The sequence below is a fragment of the Acartia tonsa genome, chromosome 10 (genome assembly GCF_053477335.1).
Source record: "Acartia tonsa isolate MP-2025a chromosome 10, ASM5347733v1, whole genome shotgun sequence".
In the NCBI taxonomy this organism is placed as follows: domain Eukaryota; kingdom Metazoa; phylum Arthropoda; class Copepoda; order Calanoida; family Acartiidae; genus Acartia; species Acartia tonsa.
The window spans coordinates 18,532,584-18,553,163 of NC_137269.1; the positions used below are offsets into that span (position 1 = coordinate 18,532,584).

The following is a 20,580-nucleotide window of genomic DNA, read 5'->3' on the forward strand; positions in this document are numbered from 1 at the left end:
CAGTTCTAATCAAGCGGATAAAAATCGATTTCGTAGCCATACTCAAAAGAATTTAATAGAAACCTAAAACCAGTTTTTAAAAAATATCTGCTTTAGGGTCATGTCGCCAACTTTGTAGAGACAGAACAGATACTTCTTTACCATACCTATGCTCTAAGTTTTGTACAGGTAAATTTTATATTTAACATCCAGCTAAACTCGCTAGACTGAAGAGGGTGCTATGCCATGTTCACCAAAATAAGTTTCAAATAGATAATTATGAAGAAAAAGTCTTTTTACTGCAGTTATTTATGAGACAGCGTAAAGAGGCACCAACAAATGACGTCACACGATAAAATAACCAATGAGAGGACACTATAAATTTTACCATTGGTCAATTACAGTGTATACTGGCCTCTCATTAGTCAACTTTATTGTATGACGTCATTTTTAGTGCCACTTTACGATGTTTCTGAATTTATTATTAGATGGATAGATACATAATACATAGTCATATAGCCTACTTGCTAAACATATACCTAAGACTTTCATATATGTATAGGGAATCTTAATTGGCCCAGATTAGTGCTTAGCAAGATCTTAATATACAGACAGGAATACATTCTATCTCTCTTAAATTAAGATAAAATAAATTAAGCTTTTAGTTGATTTTTTCTTATTATTTATCATTATACTCCCCCACAATAGTTATAAACCTTCCCTGGCCTGGACAATGACATATTAGAATCTTCACTATAATGCGAAATCCTACAAACACATAAACAGACATCCTGTTACCTTTCAATAATGATTAAAATGAAAGGAAAATATTTTTAGGTTCGAGGTTCAATTCCATTATACTGGTCTCAGCCGGGTATAAAGTACAGACCCCCGCCAAGACTACATAAAGACGAAACTGAAAACCAACAAGCATTTTCCACACATTTTCAATCTATATTTGACAGGTAAAACATTATACACTATACAATATGTATAAATTAAAATTTGTAAAAATAATTTTAAAATGTTTACACTCCACTTAAAGTTTTAAAATCAAGTTTGAAATTGAATGAAAGCAAATGAAATTAGATTTCTTTCTTACTTTGAAAAATGAGAAGTGTTTTTTTTTCTCAAATTTCGTATGACGTTTTGAATTTAATAATTCATTGAGATACCAAACCATTAAAAAACACTACAAAAATTATATATTATATTTATCTTTTTATGGAATATGTTCGTTTAACTTTTTAATTTTTGAACTTTGCTTTATACCAAATCATCTATAGTCATCATATATTTATATTAATCCAAATTATACATCTATCTAAATACTATGAATTTTTCTTATAACTTAATAAATAGCATAAAAATTCATGTAAATATTTGAAGAAGGTAATAACTATCTATCTATATATCTAGATATGGTGGGTGTGTGAACTGTATAAGCCTGGTGGAACGAGGTGGAAGAGAGAAGGTTCTTGCAGACGCGTATCTGGAACACATACTAATATACAACCATCCCCACCTTGCATATATTTCTTTTGACTTCCATGAACATTGTAGAGGCATGAGGTACAATTAATACTTAATTGATATAACTAAGAGCACATATGGCCATGAATGTGTACTCCGTAGAAACAAATCTTAAGATACATCAAATCAAATAAACTTCAAATTGTGATGAAATTATTTTTGACAGGACAAGGAAAACAAGAAAAAAATATTTTTAGCGCAAGAATATATTTGATGACTCCCTGTATTATGAATCAACGATCTTTTCTAGTCCTAAAACTTAATATCTAAAATCTGAAGGGTTAGGGTAACATATAATGTAACTAAAAGTTTTATGAAAATATTATTTGTCTGTCTTAGGTTTGAGAATGTGTCCTTATTGCTGGATACTGTGGAAGATTTGATCAATGAAACTGGATATTTTTGGATTGATCCTCAGGCATGTTTTTTTTTGTTAATAAATCTGCAAAATTTGAGTAATATTATTAGTTGTAGAGGTTTTGACAAGGACAATATGTAAAGAAAAGTTTATTTGAATGGAAAAAAAAGTGTGTGGGGGGGGGGGTGTTGAGTAATAAACTTAACTAGAAGAAGAGGGTTAATTGATCTTTGAGGATAAAAGTAAAACAGCGCGCGAAAAAAATACATTTGATTTATTTGTGTCAAAGATTCGCCTGATTTGAAAAATTAAGAGCTTTGAACCAAGGAACGAAGCGCCAAAAAAATTTTCAATTTTTTGCGAGGGTAAATTGGGATTTAGGGTTGTTATTCCTTCCCCCCCCCCCCCCCCCTGTTTTTGGATGACCTTGGTGGGGCAAAATTTTATGTATGGCAAAAACATTGGGTGAAAAGATTTATCAACAAAAACCCTATAAAATTTTCAGGGAGTTGTGACCCAACAAAATGGAGTTTTCAGAATTAATTGTGTTGATTGTCTGGATAGAACTAATGTTGTACAGGTAGGTCTTATAAAATATTAATATTTATCTATCCATCTGTCAATTCATCTATCCATTTATCGATCCAACTAGTAATATATGCATCTATCTTTCCATCTACCTATTCGTTAATCATTCTATATTCCGGTTTGTCTATCCAATTATCAATCAAACTATATCTCTCTGTCGATCCGGGTTTCTATTCATCTATACATCCATGAAATTCATCTTACCATCCAGCTATCATTAATCAATCGATCTATCTAATGTTCTATAATAAAACCAGCTGGCCAAACTATAAGTGGGGGATCTATAATAATCATCTACCACCTACTTATTTATCTATCTGTATATCTAGACTGCCCTAGCAAGACGAGTATTAGAAAACCAGCTGGCCAAATTAGGAGTAGTACAGCCTGAAATGGGATTATGCTCATCTGAACAACAAATTTTTCAGGTAAAACAAGCAATTTATCTTAAACTCTAAAAGAAACAAGGAAATTTAAATTTATCTTAATAATTAGCGTTTCAATAAAATAGTTATTGGCAGTGATTAAACAAAGTTTTATTTTTAGGAGCAATTTTCATTTAATTTCACTGAATTTAACATTTTTGTTTATTATAACCAATTTATGCCTTCTGAAATATTAAAATTGCTATCAGTATGACGGATTTAAATTTGAATCGAATAAAAAAAGAAATTTAACCATTTGATATTCAAAGATACAAAGAAATTTTCGAAAATTCCAAATAAATTTGACAAAATTTGGTTTATGAAATTTCTGGGAATATCTGAAATTAGATTTGTTTATTTTATACAATTTTGTTCTCTTAGTGTTTAAGATTAGTTAGGACGGGAAAAATTATGCTTAAATTAATTTACAGACCTTTTATCCTCCAAATATTTCTAAAAGTACTGTTCCTGTATTTACAAAGTAATTATTTTGGAAAATTTTTAGTAACAATTTTTATCAACTAATTACCTAAAGTAAAGTCTTTGTTAAGGTCAAAGTGTATTGAATTGTACCAATTTTGATTCCTGTGACGTCATAGAATGAGGGAGATGAGAGGAGAATTGGAAAAGAAAACCCCTAAGAAAGAGATGGAGAATCCCTCATTTTTATTACGTCACAGGAATCAAAAGTGGCGCAAAAGTGGTACAGATTGGGCTTCGTCAATTGTGATTTCTAAAATTAGGTCAATAATAGTCAAGTGGCCCCTTAGTTTGGAACTGATACTTTATATTGTTTGTTTTCAGTGGATTTGGGCTAACAATGGAGATTCTATTAGCAAGCAATACGCAGGAACCAATGCTTTAAAGGTAAATTTGTTTATTTTAAAACCTTGTTCTAAATATATTAGGTAACTTGTCAGGGTTTATCCAGTTAAAAGTTTCATATTTTCTTTCTAAAAGAAATATAATTATGAATATGTTTTACGCTCAGATATGTTTTCTTCAGAAATATATTTCCAATCCCACATGATATTTCTAATTACCCCTATTCATAAAATTTGATATTTTTTCAGTTCAATTGATTTAAATTTAACCTATTCAGACATTTAGTTTGAAATATATGTCCGTATTTATTTCGGGATAAAACCATTACAAAAGCCGAGAGACATTACATTATATCAGGCCTAGCTATTCTAACAATCATTTCTATAAAAAATCACGAAACCTTGTGTAGTAAAGTTAGAGTATATCTTTTTTATGTAACTGAAGAGGGGTGGGTAAGAAGGGGAGGAAATATATTTGTAAGTTTTCTTTTAATTTTATTGACTTTGATGATGTTTTTTTCATGTTTTCAGGGAGATTATACTCGAACAGGAGAAAGAAATTTATCTGGATTAGTGAAGGATGGTGTCAATTCCGCCAGTAGATATTATCTCAATCATATTAAGGTATTGTCTATCTGGCAATTTATCAATCTATCTACCAATTTTTCTATCTATCTCTCTTTCTTTTTATCTATCTAGCTATACCTACAGACAGCCAGCTATAAACATAAGGCTATGCTTTTGATTATATTTCTTGCTATCTATTTTATTTCTATCTATCTATCTAGGATACCTATAGACAGGCAGCTATAGACTTGGTTCATGGTCATGGTATTGGTGATGATTTACTAGCACAGGTAATAATTCAGACATGATACAATTGTTCTATACATTTGAAACTTTAATATTTAAAAATGAATTAATATACAGTCTTACTCTTAAATAGAGTCTATTGTTGAAAGAATAATACAATTTAATTTTGAATATTTTTGGCGACAAAAATAAATCTTTAAGTGTCCTGCATGGTTAGGAACCTTGTTGGTTTAGAACTCCCAGCCCTTGCTAGAATTACAGTATTTTTATGCTTTTTTTCAAAAAGTGTTTACTTATTTTATATTCAATTTTTTTGTCATCCCTATTCGAGTTTGAAATAAGAGATGGAATTATGTGGCCCATTCGTAAATTGGGGGATTCATACTAAATTTCTTTCTGAATGATATTAATTGTTTGTAGGTTGAGCAGGACAGACCACTAACTGTAGAGCCAGACCCAGCTGCTACTCTAGAACATGTCAGGTTAGGCATTTTATTTATTTACAAAATATTTAATCATTCTATCTATCATTTACAAATGAATATATTGATTTATTCTGATTTGCTTCAAAAGACTAAAATGGAAGTTACAGGCATGACTTTAGCCATGCTTTTTATTTATCTGTCTATTTGACATTCAATGAATCTATCTATTCTTTAAAAAAGTATGATAGATAATAATAAGATATATTGTTAGATCTTGGCTATATGTAATCGATGATTTGCTGGTTCTAATTATAATTATATTGTGGTTGTACATCATACGTTTTAGCATGAGACATCCTTATAATTACCAGAAATACTTGTTTATATGGTTATTAATTTACTATTCCTCATATATTTATCTACTAGCGGCTGTGCCCCTAGCATCTAGGGGCTCTGTATCCGAAATAGCCTCAATTTTTTAGGACCTACAAGAAGCTTCAATGTAAAGGAGAACCAAATCGGCTCAGCAGTCAGCGAGATATTTTGATACAGACGAAAAAACCTTACTACTTATATAATAGGATTCTTTTTATTTAGAACTGTAATAGATGACTGTAAAAAGATGTTAATGCACGATACCAGCAACGTGATTGGATCTTGGGGACTCATTGATGCAGACCCTGTCACAGGAATGGATTAAAATGGAATATGAAACCTTCAATGCTCATGCTATGGCCACTCTGTTCGGGGTTTTCCTTCGAAGTCATTACCCTACAGGGTACCCTATTTAACCTAACCTGACCCCTATTATAATATATAACCCTTTTTTTAAATAAGGAAGTAAGGTTCCTTTGTTCGACTATTGCCAAATAATTATACAGAAACAACAAATACTAATATAATGTATCCATATTTATTTTATCCATTTGTTAAAGGCGATCCCGGGGAAGACTCATTAGATGTCGTCTTTATACTAACTCCAGAATCTTATTACACTGCTAGGTAATCTTATCTATCTATCCATCTGTTTATGTACTATTACCTATCTATTTATCTGAGTGTCCATGTACTATAATCCATCTATCCATCTAAGTGTCTATGTGTCCATTGTACTATAATCTATCTTTTCGTCTATCTATCTATCCATATGTTCATATAATATTATATATCTCTTTATAAATTAACTCAGACATATCTATATGTCTACCTATCTATGTATAATTATCTTTCTATATATCTAAAATTTACTAGAGATTTGAAAGTTAAAAAGTTACAAACTGTCTATTAATATCTTGATTTCTATCTTATCTATCTAGATATGACGAGGATTTGGACCAGATATTTGAGTATCAGCAAGTTCCCCTGACAGACATTGTGAGAATAGAGTTTGGTGTACTTGAACAGAGCTTTAACCTAACTGGGTTACTTAATAATAAGGAATAGAAAAATTAACTTTACACATTACTTTAATGTGTTTTAAAAATTATAAAATTTGTAAATACTGTTTCATTTAGTTAGGTTGAATCTTTGACATTGTTAACAGTTATTAATTTTTCTTTACCTGTACAGGGCAAAGATGAACATTGTTTCCGAATCCACTATAGAATTGGGGATCAAACCGGTTTCTTTCATATGTTCAGGTAACACTTTTTTTTATTTTGATAGCGCACAGCATCTTCACAAGATATCAAATGTGCAGTCAGCTAATAAACCTTAATAAGCTTAAAAATACTTGAAAAGAAAAAGTTCTTACTAAATATCATCATAATAATAATTATAACTTATCTGTGAACATGAATTCTAGGTCAACAAATTTGAAATTCTTCAACAATACAGTGGAACATATTACTTCAGAAGATGACAAAATTGAATCATTAAAGGTAAATTAACTTGTTTGAAAGTCTTGAATGAAGTTAATTGATTAGGTTGTAATTGTATTTAATCATTAGAATTAGAAGATTTAAAGAAATATTTTTTTTCTTATTTATTTCACTCCGTTGTTGGTCTGTTTGTTTGCCTGTGTCTTTGGACCTTTATGGCCCTTCTTTACAGTAAACGCCCAATAGATCCCAGGTCTCTCAACTTCAAGCAAGAGTATCTTTCTCCTTAGATATTTGTTTACAAGTCTGAATAGTATGCCACCCCTATACCTCCCCCTGTGTATTTGGTATCAGTTAGTTCTGAAATATTTAAACTATTAACAATTTATGATTTTCTTGTATTTTTACCAGGGTATAGCAGACTCAGTGGCAGTTTCTATGGAGGCCCTTGGCTGTGTACCTGATATGTGGTTTGGACCTCTGGAGAAGAAAAAATCAAAACCTCTGGATCCTAATTCAGGTAAATTTTTCATTAGAACATAAGAATTTTTAGTATAAAAAGATTTGTGGTGTTGTCCAGAAAGCAACTATAGCCGCTTAATATTTATTTTCGCCAAGCCGCCAGGAAGTGACAATATCTGCAGCACAGCCGCATTTTTCAATATTTTTTAACAATCAACAGATGCAATAGAGCTTTTATTCTTTTAGGGGAATGTTAATAACACATTACAAGCTGCCATCTTTCGAGGCTTTTAGTAAATTCAAATTTTTAAAAATAAAATTTCTATTAAAGGAGACACTTTCAAGACCCGAAGATTACGAACAGCCGGGGCCATGGCTATCAACACAGTGACATCTCAGATCTCCAAGTTGAACCCCATGTCCAAGTTTATGAGACCTGGCAGTGCCAAAGAATCCTCAACTGCTGGAAGTCCTGTCAGGTAAATAAAAGGAATTGGGTCAGGTTAGAACTAAGATTTAAGAAGCTGTATATAGTGCCTTCTGGCTTACCATTGGTCAATTAAAATGTATATTGGTCTGCCATTTGTAGTTTAGTCTGTGTATTGGCCCTTAATTTGTCATTTGTATGGTAGGACGTAATTTTTTTATGGGCACTATAAAGAGCTTCAAGATTTAGTCAGGTGTGCTGAAACATTTTATATAAAAAAATAATAAAAACTGCTTTGATTTAGTAATTAGAAAAAAAAAAGTATCTATTATCTTGACATTAAAATAACCATCCAGGTTTACAGACCTCCAGAAAACCGCCGAAATGGAGCAGCCAATTGTGACCCAACCAGGATCAGACTTCCAAAGTTTACCGCCGCAAGGTGCCAACGATGATGGCAGCTTTACAGCAGCAGGCGGCCACGGAACAGCTTTGATGCAAGATCAGCCGCTGATAAGTATTGATCTGGCATCTGATGACTCGAGGTCCCAATATGTTCATCATTTAGCCCCAGGTAGACCTAACCAAAACTTTTAAAAATCAACTCAAACCTTTCTTAAATTTTGTAAACGTTCTGCCTGATTAATCCCATTTAGATTTTATATTAGTTTTTAAAGATAACAAACATCCTAGTTAATCCAAAGCCTGAGATATAGAAAAATGAGCAGTAATTTGAAAAAAAGAATTGAAATAAAAATACTTCCATTGATTTTATTGTCACTAGGTGTCTCCCCAAGTCAGCAGAGAAGGACTGTTCATGGTAAAATTTCCAAATCAACAGAGGATTTAACACATACAATGGAGAATGTTCTTATGCCTTTTGCAAAATTAACCCAGGAATGATCCTTAAAATAGATATTCTAATTATATATGAAAAAAAAAAAAAAATAACTACTAAAAGCTTACCAAAATATGGTTCTATTGAATAAAGATTTATTCATCTTTCCTCCAAATTGAAGTTGATATTTACCTTCAAAAATAGGTAGATTTGTAGCAACTAAATATAATAAAAACATCGTAAGTATTTGACCCTGTTAGTGTTCATGTTTACGTTTTATTTTTAAGGATTGATCTTTTAGGGGTTAAGTAAGCTTGGAAATAATTTGGACACGTCGCTAAGCCGGTCATGTGAGCAGTTTGTTGAGCCAGAGAGAGGTGGAGCTAGTAGGAGTGGTAGCATTGGAGCTCCAGGTATACAGTACGCCTGTCTAAATATTGCTAACAACGTGTTAATAAATTTGTGAGATGTAGAAATAGTTTTCCTAGCTTTCAAGTATATATGTCTATCTATCTAACTTGTCTATACATCAATTCTTTATTTTTATTCATTGATCCATCTATATAAACATTAATATTACATTTATTTCTTAGGATATCTTGAGATATACATATCTAAATAGATAGGAAGACTAGTTTATTAAATTTGTGTAGGCACCTGGATCTGATTCTATGTGATTTCTGTTTAGTTAGCTCATGTATTCCTTCTTTTTTTAATTCTTCATTAATCTATCCACCTATAAAGTTTTATCTAATATTATTGCAGGTCAAGTGGGCGTGACCGCTGGACGCGAAACTCGCGCCCCCTCCCAACCTTGCTTCACCAATATTGATGAGAGAATCAGCAGAGGGGACTCGGGATGCAGATCTTTGATTCTTAATATATAATTATTTTCTTGTATAAAAATTATTTTTGAGGATAGGTTTATTTAGCTATTTGGCATAAATAGAAAGAAACCTGAATTTTAAAGCATTTGCAAAGGGTATTGAAAATCATGCTTGAAAAGCAAATGACGGTTGAACAGTTTTTCCATTCTTTTTCCTACTAAAAAGCCACCAAAAAAGGTGTGGAAATATGACCAAGAAAATAGCTTTAATACCTTTTTACAAATTACTATTTTCTATTCAGTTAATTCTCCTATCCTATCAAATTATTTTGTACAAATTTTAAGAATTTAGATTTTTTTCAGATTTAGTCAACTTTAGCAGGGAGTAAGGGAGGGGACAATGGGCAATTAATTCAATTTGAGAGTTTTTGAAGAAAGGCCATGAAAACTAGAATAATCCCGAAAATATGGTGGAAATTGTAAAGTGATTGTTGATTAAATCTAGAAAACCATAAACTAAGAAAAAAGTTCCAAGAAAAAAAGCAATCATTTGAAAATAAGATTACCAGTATTACAGACTGACATAACCATTCTGTAATTAATTACTAGAAATATCTCCCTGGATCTCTCCAGATAACAGGGAAAGAGAAAAGAGATTTGGGGGCAAGTGATGTGAACACGGAAAAAAGGGGCAGGCAGGCGTGTAGCTGGATGGGCAAGTATATGACCCGCACGCCTTCCTGCCCCTTTTTATCCTGTTTATTTCCCCCACCTCCCTTCTCCATTTCCCTTTCTTGTCTACTTTTAAAAAGGAGGTGGGGATGAAGGGAGAGAAATATAGTATGGGAGGGGGGCCGTGTATTTATATTTGAACTACTCTCTGTCTGCAAAACTATATATATTCAAAACTAACATAGCGAGTAACGGCATTTCTTGCGCAAGTCCCCAAACTCAGTCAGAAACTGCTAAATTCTTGCACATTCCCTTTAAGCCAGTCCCCAAAGTCTGAGACTCCTAAAGATTGAATATTCGATCCATTGTCCCCTCCCTTACTCCCTGCAACTTTAGTCATTTTTTCTAAATAGTTTTTTTTAACTATTTGGGCATTTTGATTTTATTATGTTTTAGTTTTAATTTTTACCATTAACAGTATTATTTATGAAATTTATGTATTCTATATTTTTTTGTTTAAAATTAAGAATAGTTACTTATAGCATCGTATTATAGACAATTCTCCGCGGATAATAAAATGAAGCATTAGATAAAAACCAGTTTTTTTTAGCCTCGATGGTACGCAAGCCCGGGCTAATAAAACTGGTTTTTATTTTAATATTTGTGGAAAATTGTCTGTAAAACCAATGCTATGCATGATTTGTTTCGTATGACTGAGACCCGGTTCTAATTCCAGCGTATATTAGTCGGTTTCTAAGCCATACTAGAAAAATAATTATATACTTTATAGTTTAGTTAAGTGTTAAAAGTATTTTAAAAAGTATATAAAAGTATTTTAGGAAATCATAAAGACAGATAAAATTGCCTCTAATATTTTTTCAAATTCATATTTCATATTGTAACATACATTAACATTTAAACAACTATATGTAAGGAAACATATATATTTGTATTATAGCAAGTCTAAGATATTAAAATACCTACCTTTTAAGTATTTAAAGAAAACTCCTCAACCTTAAGAGAAGCTGCACATTAAAACATTTATGAAATTATTCTGTCTTCCTTAAATATAAAATTAACATGTACGTCAATACATGCAAATCATATAAATATACTATGCTAAAATTTTATTCAAATATCTCAAATAATAGAATATTTTATGTTGTAAAATGTTTCATATTTAGCATCAAAAATGATTTCAAAATATTACTTACATTTTTTAAAATTAATTTTATAACAGAATAAAGATCTAAACTCATTTTTGAAGCGTAATATTTGCCAACAATTGTAACTTTAAAAAATATAGTATTTGAAAATAATTAGTTAAAATTATGTGTGTAGAATGCTCAAAAATCATTTGTATTGTAAAATATCTTGCTTTGGAAAACTTAGATACAAGACATAGATTTAATCTTCTTGCATTTAAAAGACTATGTGATCAGGTGTAGAGGATATTCGTTTTAACATTAATATGATAGGTTATTTCAATTTTTCATTTCTAAAGTCTTTTTCAAAAAGGATTTGTATAGTATTAAAAAGCCGTTGAAGCTCTATTTGAGAAATACCTGTTTAGCAAAAACTTGCCTGAGGGGGGTTCTTAAAAAATCAAGCATCGCCGAATCGGCTAAGGCAGCCAGACCACAAAATTTTATTTTGTACAAATTTATCTTTAAATTTAAAGAAAAGTGTTCTAAAATCATAGAAAGGTTATTAACATTAGATTTTATTCAATTTTTGTAGATTTTTTTTAACATTTTGTTTTTTTTTACAAAAAAAATTTGGTGATCAGACGACTATAGTCGATTTATCGATCCTAATTTTTTTTTAAAAATCAATCTCTAAGAAGAGCATAAAAATGTCGTAATATTAATGTTAAAACAGAATTGTTCCAATTTTTATAAATAAAGTATAAGTTTAAAAATATTTAACTACATATGTTAGATTGTTAGAGAGTATATGGACGCATAAAACTTTAATATTAATTTTTTTTCTCAATCCTTTATAAGATTTAGATTCATAGGCTAATCCTATTATTCTAATCAATAAGATTTTTTAAAGTAAATAAATATAGGGTCATATTCTTACTATGAAGCTATTGTTAAGAATATAGTAAGCTGGGGTGGTTGTATCGACTACAATTCGGAAAAAACTGATAATGTGATAAATGCATATTAAAACTTTGATTTAATCATTAAAAAACTTTTAAAATATTAAGCGGTATGTAAAAATTTTATGTTAAGTTTACACGTAGAAAAAAATGAGAATTAAATGTTATTATTATTAAGCCTTATCTCATAATTTTGTCAAAAATGTAGAAATCAATATTTTAGCCTTAGATAATGAGCTTTCATTTGATACTTAAAAATAAACTTTTTTTGTTATTTCCATCCCATAGATTTGAATTTTTATTAGATATTGTATATGATCATAATAACCAACATTTTTGACCCCAGAAAGTTGCCAAAAGAAATTAATTCCCTTTGAAAAAAAAGTAGCTAAAATTTGAATAGCATTTCAAATAACTTGCATTTAAATAGAATAAACATTAAAAGGACAATTGTCAATGAAATTATAAAATAAGTAGTTTAAATTTTTTCTCATTAATTAATCACCAAATGTTTAGATTTTTTTATTTTGTAGATATCTTTTTTGTTACACAGGGTATTTAGTATAAGTTTTTTAAAACACTAAATGTACTAAAAGTCATTACACTATTTAAAACACTTTGGTGTTTATTGATTTTAATTATTTTACTTCGTCAAAATTAAAGTTTTATAAGTTAAAAGGTTTTTATTCTTTGATTAAATATTCTAAAATTGTTATAATAGGTTCATTTTAAAATTTAAAAACTTGTAATTTATGTAAATGAAATTATGTATGACAATATGAGTTAGTGTACATTCTGTAATATGTATAATTATATAGAAATGACATTATTATTATACCAACATTATAGGGCATAATGCTTTCAAATAAATATAAATCATATATAATGTAGTTGATATTTAATCGGCGTAGCATACTTTATTGTTGCAATGTTCGTTAACAATGGGAGATTTAGACAGTTTTCTTGGTTGATTAAAATAGTTGTTCCTTAACATATGCTTTAGTAACAAAAAGATAAAGTGTCTAAAAACAAAGCCAAATTACTAAATATACACTTTCAGTTGCTATTTATTACGGATTACCACTTTAAAAATCTTTACATTCATTTATTTGCAACTATCGAATACGCCCCTAAAGGCATCTAGGAGCCATTAAGAGGAAAGGGATATCTTAAGCTACGGACATACACATAGACATACTGTTTATTTTGTATTAGAATTAATTGGATGTTTAGTATCTGGTGTAATTCCTCGACCCCAAGATTTAACAAGAGTTCAAGTCCCTGTGTGTTTCTCGAGATTCTCCGTAGCAATATATTCACGCAACTTAACCCTAGTTGTAAAAAGTTGTTTTCTTCTTCGTTTGCTTAACGACTTAGGGGACTTTTTGGTTGGTTGGTTCATTAAGTTGAATGTACAAACGTTTCAATCACTATTTTTTCTCCACAGAAGGGGTAATTTTGTTTATCATTATTGGTGATGTACATCAATTTATCAGCCATTGCCTTATCCCTTTAGATCAGTGGCAGTCCTACTCTGCGTACTCATTCATTATGGTGACTTAATTTTGAACATCTGCCATCGTAGACAAAGACCAAATTATGTCAAAAATGATCCATGTCTCGTCATAAAAATGATGGAGATAAGAGGAGAAGTGGGAAAGAAAACCCCTAAAAAAGAGAGATGGATAATCCCCCATTTTTATGACGTCATATGGATAATTTATTACACACTTTGGTCTTTGTCGACATCGCTTTTCTCGGCGAGATTGAGGTAATACATATATAAACAGACGCTCCCAAGAGACATCGTGATTAGTCACAATTTGCATGAACACGAGTTAAAAGGTCAACCCACTAAATAAAGATATGACAGACAGACACAAACGCTTATAAAGCAGCTTCGCTACCAACAACAGAACGATATTCTTTAAACCAATTTGAATAAATCTTCTATGTCGTTGTTTTCATAATATTTCTCCTTCCTAGCTTTCTATTATAAAATACCCAGGTAGATTTTACTTATCAAACCATCAATATACAATTAGCTTTCCCGAATAAAAATAGACCTTAAAAATAATTCCCCCACTACCGTAAACCTTCCTTTCCATTCTTCTCTTTGAAAGAAGACATTGTTCATTAAAAACTGTTAATTAATTTAGCTAATATAAGAGTTTGCCATTACGGAGCAAAAAGACCAGTTGATTCGTAAAGCACTCTATTGTAAAATTTAACATGAAATAAAGAGGCTTACCTAAGGGGGATCTCAAGGTATTACGTAGAACCACCTCTACCTTTTCTAACACCATCAATGTATTACACCCCCTGGTGTATCACTGTGCATGCAATTTTTTGTATTCTATATCTAAGTTTAGTTTAAAGGCATAAAAAAGGTAACCTTAATTATGAAGATTAATAGTCTTACAATCTTTAGAAGGGTTGTGTTTTACTAATTTTTCGATTAGGTATAAAAATAAGGGGTTGGTAGCTGCTCGGCTAAATTCGGCTGTGGCTGCCGAGCCATGGTTATACAAGTTATACTTATTTTTCAAAACATACGACATAAAACTATCCCCTTGGTGCACAGCTTTTGTCCGAAAGTGTCAGCTTCACAAAATTGATTTTTCTTTTTTTATTTCTGTTAGTATGAAGATGTGAAAAGACTCGAACCTGGCACCTCTCTCTAATATTAGAATTAACCAAAAAATAACTTTTTTTAAATACAGCCCATGAAAAGAAAATACATTGAATGGCTAATGTTTATTTATTCTGTATTGTATAAACATATTCCTTACCTACTAAATAATTTTCTGCTTAAAAAATCCGCATATTTTATTTCGACACCTGTAATGTCATCGTATGTAAATCTTCATTTAACAGTGAAAAATCTTAAATACATCAGTTAATTTTAATAAACTTTTAGTGTTGCATCTTAATAAAAATACTAAAATTTTAACAGATAAAGATTTAATAACAACCAAGATATGGAATTTAAATAGTTTACTGTCGGCTAAAATCCAGTAATAAAATGGTCATAGTCATAGTCGAAATACGATTTTTCAAGCCGCATTTATATAAGCTATTAATTATAAAATAAATAAAAATTGTAATGGCTGACATACTCTAGCTAGACATAACGATATCCTAATGACTACATGGCAAAGTTAATTCAAGTAGATTTATCAAATGTTTAGATCAGTAATAAGTGATTATTTATAATGAGAACATTTGACTTTTTAGTGGTATACCTTAGAGTGCCTAGACCAGAGCTGGATCTTTAAATCATTTAGTGGTGCGCCAGATCGGGGCGCTCCAGAGGTGGTCCAGACTGGCGCACCTTATATCAATCTTTAAATCAAAATGGCATAGGCGATCCGGCGCACCCAGTGTCGCATGTCTGGCGCGGTGGTTACACTCGTTTAGTGTAACCACCGCGCCAGATTGGGGTAACCGTATTTAATAAATAAATATTTTTTTCAATTAGTTTTGATATTTTATTGCAAATTTATCATGAAAACATTTTTATAATTATTTTTTTTTTAATTATATATTGTTTTATTATAAAACAATATATAACTTTATAACTTTAGCTTAAGTTATAAAGTTGTACCGACGCGGATCAAACTGCGCCAAAAATCTTTTAAAAATCAATGTTTTTTAGCAGTGGCTGTTGCGCACTGTCGGCCCACCTCCGGACCACCTTTGGCGCGCCCCAATCCGGCACACCACTAAAATGATTAAAAGATCCAGCTTAGAATAAAACCTCTTTATTTAAAAAAATTGAAAATAAGAGGGGGATACCTTTTTGGTGTGTTAGTTTTTACTTAAGGTTAGGTTATAGTGATTACAGTGTAGCCCCGCAGTTATAGGCCTCGCAGGTTAAAGCCCTCTCAAGGGATTAGGCATAAAAAATCACCCCCCCCCCTTGTATTTCTTTTCTTTTTTAAAAAAGGGAGGGGGGTTGATGGTTTTCTGTGTTAGCTGGCAGTTCGAAACATCGACTTTTGCATAGAAATGCTTGCTAATGCTTTTAGCGTAATCTACTGTTATTATTGTATATTAAAAACTTTATATTCTGATTATTATACATTTTTAGGCATTTTATTTTCATAATATGGCAAATACTGAGCCTGAGGCGAATTATTATACCAGTAACTAATTACAGAATTAGTGATAATAATAGACAGAATTATTTGAAGAGTAGATTTGCTTCTAAAATAACCACATTATTTTTGATAACGAAAAAAAAATAATCTAAATTATCATGAACATATGAAAAAGAAATGAAACTCCCATCTATATTTAATTGTAATGCAGTTAAAATTTGTAATTGATATTGTTTGTGTTATTATAATTGTGACGTACATAAAAATAAAATAATACCTAAATGTTAAAGAGTCAAATATAACAAATCTGGTACAGTTCGTGGAAAATAGCTAGCTGCCAAACGGCTGAACGAACATTTATGTAATTACATTGTTATAGATTGTCACGGCGTTTATTTTCTTTTTGTCTACAAGAAAAAGTCCTTTTATATCCCGTTTAACGTATGCGTGACAAGTTTAACCCTGTATCACATATAGAAATTACATAGATGTAAGGACAAGTAGCTTTATAATTGATTTTCACATACTTTGATTTTCTCTGCCGCTAATGAAGATAGATTATAGATTTTTGCTTTACTTTTTTACAGAGCATCCGGTATACAACTTACTTTGTCTGCCAGTCCCTAGGTCATGCAATAATATCTTCTGTTATAAAGTCCTACACCTTCTATCAATCCTTGTTTTCTGTGCTTCGCTAATTATGGATGTTGTTATCTTTGTTTCACTAAATTTTCACAAGAAAGACTATTTGAATTTATAAAAAATAATTACATATGAAATTTTTATTAGTTTTAGAGGCATAAATTATGATAAATGGGGATGACCAAGAAGTGAATAATACAGTCAATAATTCAAATGATCTTATAGTGACAGGTAATCAGTCTTAGTGATATATCGGTTTAGCAGTAGCTAGTGGCTTCGCCCCAAAGAAGATAAAGTAAATTCTTTGTTGGGGAGAGGTGGGGGATTTTTTCTCTTGGACATTTGCCCCCCAAAAAGTGTCTTTGTTTGTAATAAAAGTAAATATGGAACGCTTGCCTTTTATTCAAAATAAAATCCAATAATTAGATTGACTAATTTCTTATTATACAAAGATTTAATTTGGAAGATTTACACTTTGTAGTTCATAAAAATTCAATAGATGACTCTTTGTTTTAGATCTGTTAGGGGACTTTGGCGGGGAGGAAGTTATCAGTAATGTAAATACAACATCACAAGCTGACACTAGTGGTCAAAAAGCTTCAGACAAACCTCCTCCAAAGGCTGCAACAAGCTTCTTTCTACTTGACTTTGGTAAGTATATATATTTTAAAAACTAATTAAAGTTTGATATTTAGTTCGATTTTGTAACTAGATACATATATAAAATGTTTTAGATGATTCATCAAATATTGGAAATGAAAATGTTGCCCAACCAATCATAACAAAACAAAAGTCTGTAATCAAAGGTAAAAATGAACTGGCAGTCGCTTTTTTTAGCAAACAGCTGCATCTTTGTCGCAGCCAAACCAAATAATTTTGACAATTTCTGACAATCAGCAGAAGTATTAATTAAGAATACAGAGGTGGATTCTTTAAAAAAATGGGTCGCTGCTCAGTGCCCACTGGTGAGGCACAATTTTTTTTTGTAATAAATCGTCAAAAATCACATAAAAAAATCTACAAAAACTACTTAAAGAAAATCTTATGTTAATAACCCTTTAATGATTTTATTTAATTTTTTATATTTCTATGCGATTTTGGAGGATTTATCAGAGAAACAATATGCCTTTCCAGCGAGCATCGACCCTCATTTTTTAAAGAATCCACCTCAGCTTAATGTTTTGATAAATAATAAATAAGTTCACATTTCTCAAAAGTTTTAGACTGATTACTTAAATTAATCCTTAGCTGCACTAGTTTTGAACCTTATGAGGGACGTTGTTAGCTCTGACTATTTAGATACAGTAGCAGATCTAAATGAGAATACAAATGAAGAAGTTGATGAAAATCTAGATGATGTTCTCCTTCCTATTCAAGACTTACCAAAGGTAACAATAAAAAATCATGTGTTTATCATTCAGTAATTTAAACAATTGCCTGCAGAAAATAATTGAGTTTTATAATTAATTTCTATAGTATTTTATTGTCTTGTGCATCTAAATTCTTCTCAGTAGGTCAAACTGTTTTAATCCAGCGGAAATTAATCAAATTTGGTTAGAATTGTCATAATTTTGTAATGATTTTTAGGCGGGTGAAGCAACCTTGAATTCTGGATTCTTTTTTGATGCTCTGATTGATGAAAAATCTTCTTTGAAAACAACTAATTCTACAATTGAAATTAAGCCTCCACCTGCTAAGGTTTTGTATACAAGTTAATCATTCAATCATACTATGATACAAAGATAAGGCAACGAAAAACAAATATTATTAAATTGAAATAGTTGAACTTGGCAAACGAATTTTAATTAAACTCCGTCCCTGTAGTGTTGTTATGCCAGTACTTTATGTACAACTAGCGAAAACGCCTCTAGGGGCTCTTAAAGGTGGGTAGGGTTGAATTCGACTCCCCCTTCCCCATTCTCATTTTTGTTTTTAAAATAAAAGGAAAAAAATTGGAGCGGTTAGTTTTTTCTAGGATCGATTTCTCTTGGGAGGGTGGTGGTATTTCATCCCCCCTACCCCCCCCCCCTACTTCTCAACAAAAAATAGTTATGGACCTTCCCAGGACCAATGCGAAGCTAAATTGTAAAAAAAAGAACTGTAACGGTTCAGCGGTTAACCCAATCCTTCGGTACAGACACACACACAAACATCCTGATACTATATTAGGATTTATCATGAGTACAGTGGGGCAATAACAGGACTACAGTTTCTGAAATGTTAATCATAATAATTCTAATCAGATTCTAATTACACCTTGACTTTTAATTGTTGATGAGCAATAATATTTAAAACCCTCTTGGTAATGACTGTTCTTGAGTAAATATAATGAATGTATACAAAATGGTTTGATAATTAGAAAAGTGAGCTGCTTGACCTATTTGACACAAAACAAGAGGAATCCCTACTTCTTGAAACGGATACAATTCAAAACAACCAAGAGGATCCTAACAGAAATAGTTTTGATGATTTCTTTGGAATTGAAACTTCTGTAGCCAAACCTTTAAATGATGCTACTGATGGAATTGAAGAAAAGTCTGATGCTCCTTTGAAACCTAATTTTATATTGGGTCCTGTAGAACAAAAATCAAATCCAAGTGTACCACTGAAGGTTAGACATTTTAGATTAAGTAGCACAGCAACTCTATTATTATATTTTGAATATCATTTCCATTACAAATTTATGTCCTCCAAATAATGAATTGTGCTGTATAATTTCATATAGGGTAAAATTTGTCGTCAATTTAGGTTGCTAACATGGACTTCATTTATTAGTCAGTTCGTTTATCCAGTAGGAGGGGAAGGGATGGGGTAAAAGGGGTGGAGGGGGAGGAGGTATCATTATCTTAGCCCACTGCACTGCAAGTAATGCTTTATTAGAGTACATGAAAATCCTGTTTAACATCCAAGTAATGTTTTATCGATTACTATATATGCATGCACTCAATTGTAAATTTGATAGATTATCTTTGAACTTGCAAAAATGTAAGTCTAATAAGATTAAAAGCTTCCCTTGAAATTGTTATTTACAATTGAAATCAAACTTAAAAATTTTTAGGATACTGGATTCACAAGTCTACTAGAGTTATCAAACTCAGACCTTCAGGAATCAACTAATGAGGCTCCGACACTGACTGAAATTCAAGATTTAGGTAAACATTGATGTAATACAACAAGAAGCTAGGGTTACATTTTTCCTCTTCAAAATTATTAAATATACACTTCTGCCTACTTTAGTATAGGTGCATAAAATAAAGAGTGGATAATTGTTAGTCTTTTTATATATTTGATAATTGCTTTAATTTAAACATACTATTTGAAAATCTAAGAATATGATGAATTTTAAGCTCGTTTTCTTGCATTATCTACATAGTCTACAAAGAAAATAAACAACTGATTCATTTATAAAGTTCCACCCTATTTCTAATAAGAGTAGAAATTCCAAAGTAACAGTAAAGTAATCTAAACGTTAAGCAATGTTCAAGTATATTTGAGACATTTCTTTTCTATCATTTACATTGCATGTCTCTTATACATGCAATATTTCTTTTAAATTTAGATCAAATAGAAGAGCAAGAAAGTGATGATTTAATTGTACAGAGAGAAACACAAGCTAAAGGTATGTAATTTATTTAAATACATAGATTGGAAAAGAATTTAACCTTAAAAAATTATACCATTTGATATCTTTTAATAAGATGTTAAGTTTAAACTCTACTAAAAATGCCATTTTAAAAG

The 20,580-nt window shown here is 30.9% G+C and overlaps 4 protein-coding genes across 8 annotated transcripts in view; all 4 read left to right on the forward strand.

Annotated features, from left to right (window-relative positions):
- LOC145330464 (phosphatidylinositide 4-phosphatase SAC2-like) overlaps positions 1–2,849 on the forward strand; it is a 25,772-nt gene extending 22,923 nt beyond the window's left edge. The window contains exons 12-17 of the mRNA XM_080175097.1: positions 97–168; positions 817–944; positions 1,399–1,551; positions 1,852–1,930; positions 2,376–2,454; positions 2,788–2,849. Of these exons, the coding sequence (XP_080031223.1) occupies positions 97–168; positions 817–944; positions 1,399–1,551; positions 1,852–1,930; positions 2,376–2,454; positions 2,788–2,849 (573 nt within the window). The remainder of the gene's footprint in view (positions 1–96; positions 169–816; positions 945–1,398; positions 1,552–1,851; positions 1,931–2,375; positions 2,455–2,787) is intronic.
- On the forward strand, positions 2,340–6,410 carry LOC145330486 (phosphatidylinositide 4-phosphatase SAC2-like). 2 transcript variants are annotated; one of them, XM_080175111.1, is made up of 9 exons: positions 2,340–2,450; positions 2,788–2,886; positions 3,688–3,750; positions 4,239–4,331; positions 4,496–4,564; positions 4,941–5,002; positions 5,543–5,636; positions 5,883–5,947; positions 6,262–6,410. In XM_080175111.1, the coding sequence occupies exons 2-9, from the start codon at positions 2,851–2,853 to the stop codon at positions 6,386–6,388; spliced, it is 609 nt and encodes a 202-aa protein (XP_080031237.1). In that variant the 5' UTR covers positions 2,340–2,450; positions 2,788–2,850; the 3' UTR covers positions 6,389–6,410. The 2 variants fall into 2 exon arrangements, with proteins under 2 accessions (XP_080031237.1, XP_080031236.1); XM_080175110.1 differs by having other exon boundaries at positions 5,543–5,632; positions 5,879–5,947.
- A 39-nt stretch (positions 6,411–6,449) lies between these two features.
- On the forward strand, positions 6,450–12,983 carry LOC145330485 (uncharacterized). Of its 2 annotated transcripts, XR_013883419.1 has the most exons (9): positions 6,450–6,585; positions 6,750–6,825; positions 7,177–7,285; positions 7,559–7,706; positions 8,011–8,228; positions 8,439–8,549; positions 8,792–8,905; positions 9,258–11,432; positions 11,898–12,983. XR_013883419.1 is itself a non-coding variant. In XM_080175109.1 (8 exons), exons 1-8 carry the CDS (start codon positions 6,578–6,580, stop codon positions 9,377–9,379), a joined length of 906 nt encoding a protein of 301 aa, XP_080031235.1. In that variant the 5' UTR covers positions 6,450–6,577; the 3' UTR covers positions 9,380–12,983. The 2 variants fall into 2 exon arrangements, 1 of the variants encoding a protein (XP_080031235.1); XM_080175109.1 differs by having other exon boundaries at positions 9,258–12,983.
- A 4,004-nt stretch (positions 12,984–16,987) lies between these two features.
- LOC145330487 (uncharacterized) overlaps positions 16,988–20,580 on the forward strand; it is a 149,187-nt gene continuing 145,594 nt past the window's right edge. For all 3 annotated transcript variants that reach the window (XM_080175113.1, XM_080175112.1, XM_080175114.1), the window contains exons 1-8: positions 16,988–17,073; positions 17,359–17,493; positions 17,577–17,648; positions 18,142–18,230; positions 18,430–18,540; positions 19,202–19,453; positions 19,901–19,994; positions 20,402–20,461. In XM_080175113.1, coding sequence (XP_080031239.1) covers positions 17,007–17,073; positions 17,359–17,493; positions 17,577–17,648; positions 18,142–18,230; positions 18,430–18,540; positions 19,202–19,453; positions 19,901–19,994; positions 20,402–20,461 — 880 coding nt within the window. In that variant the 5' untranslated portion in view covers positions 16,988–17,006. The remainder of the gene's footprint in view (positions 17,074–17,358; positions 17,494–17,576; positions 17,649–18,141; positions 18,231–18,429; positions 18,541–19,201; positions 19,454–19,900; positions 19,995–20,401; positions 20,462–20,580) is intronic.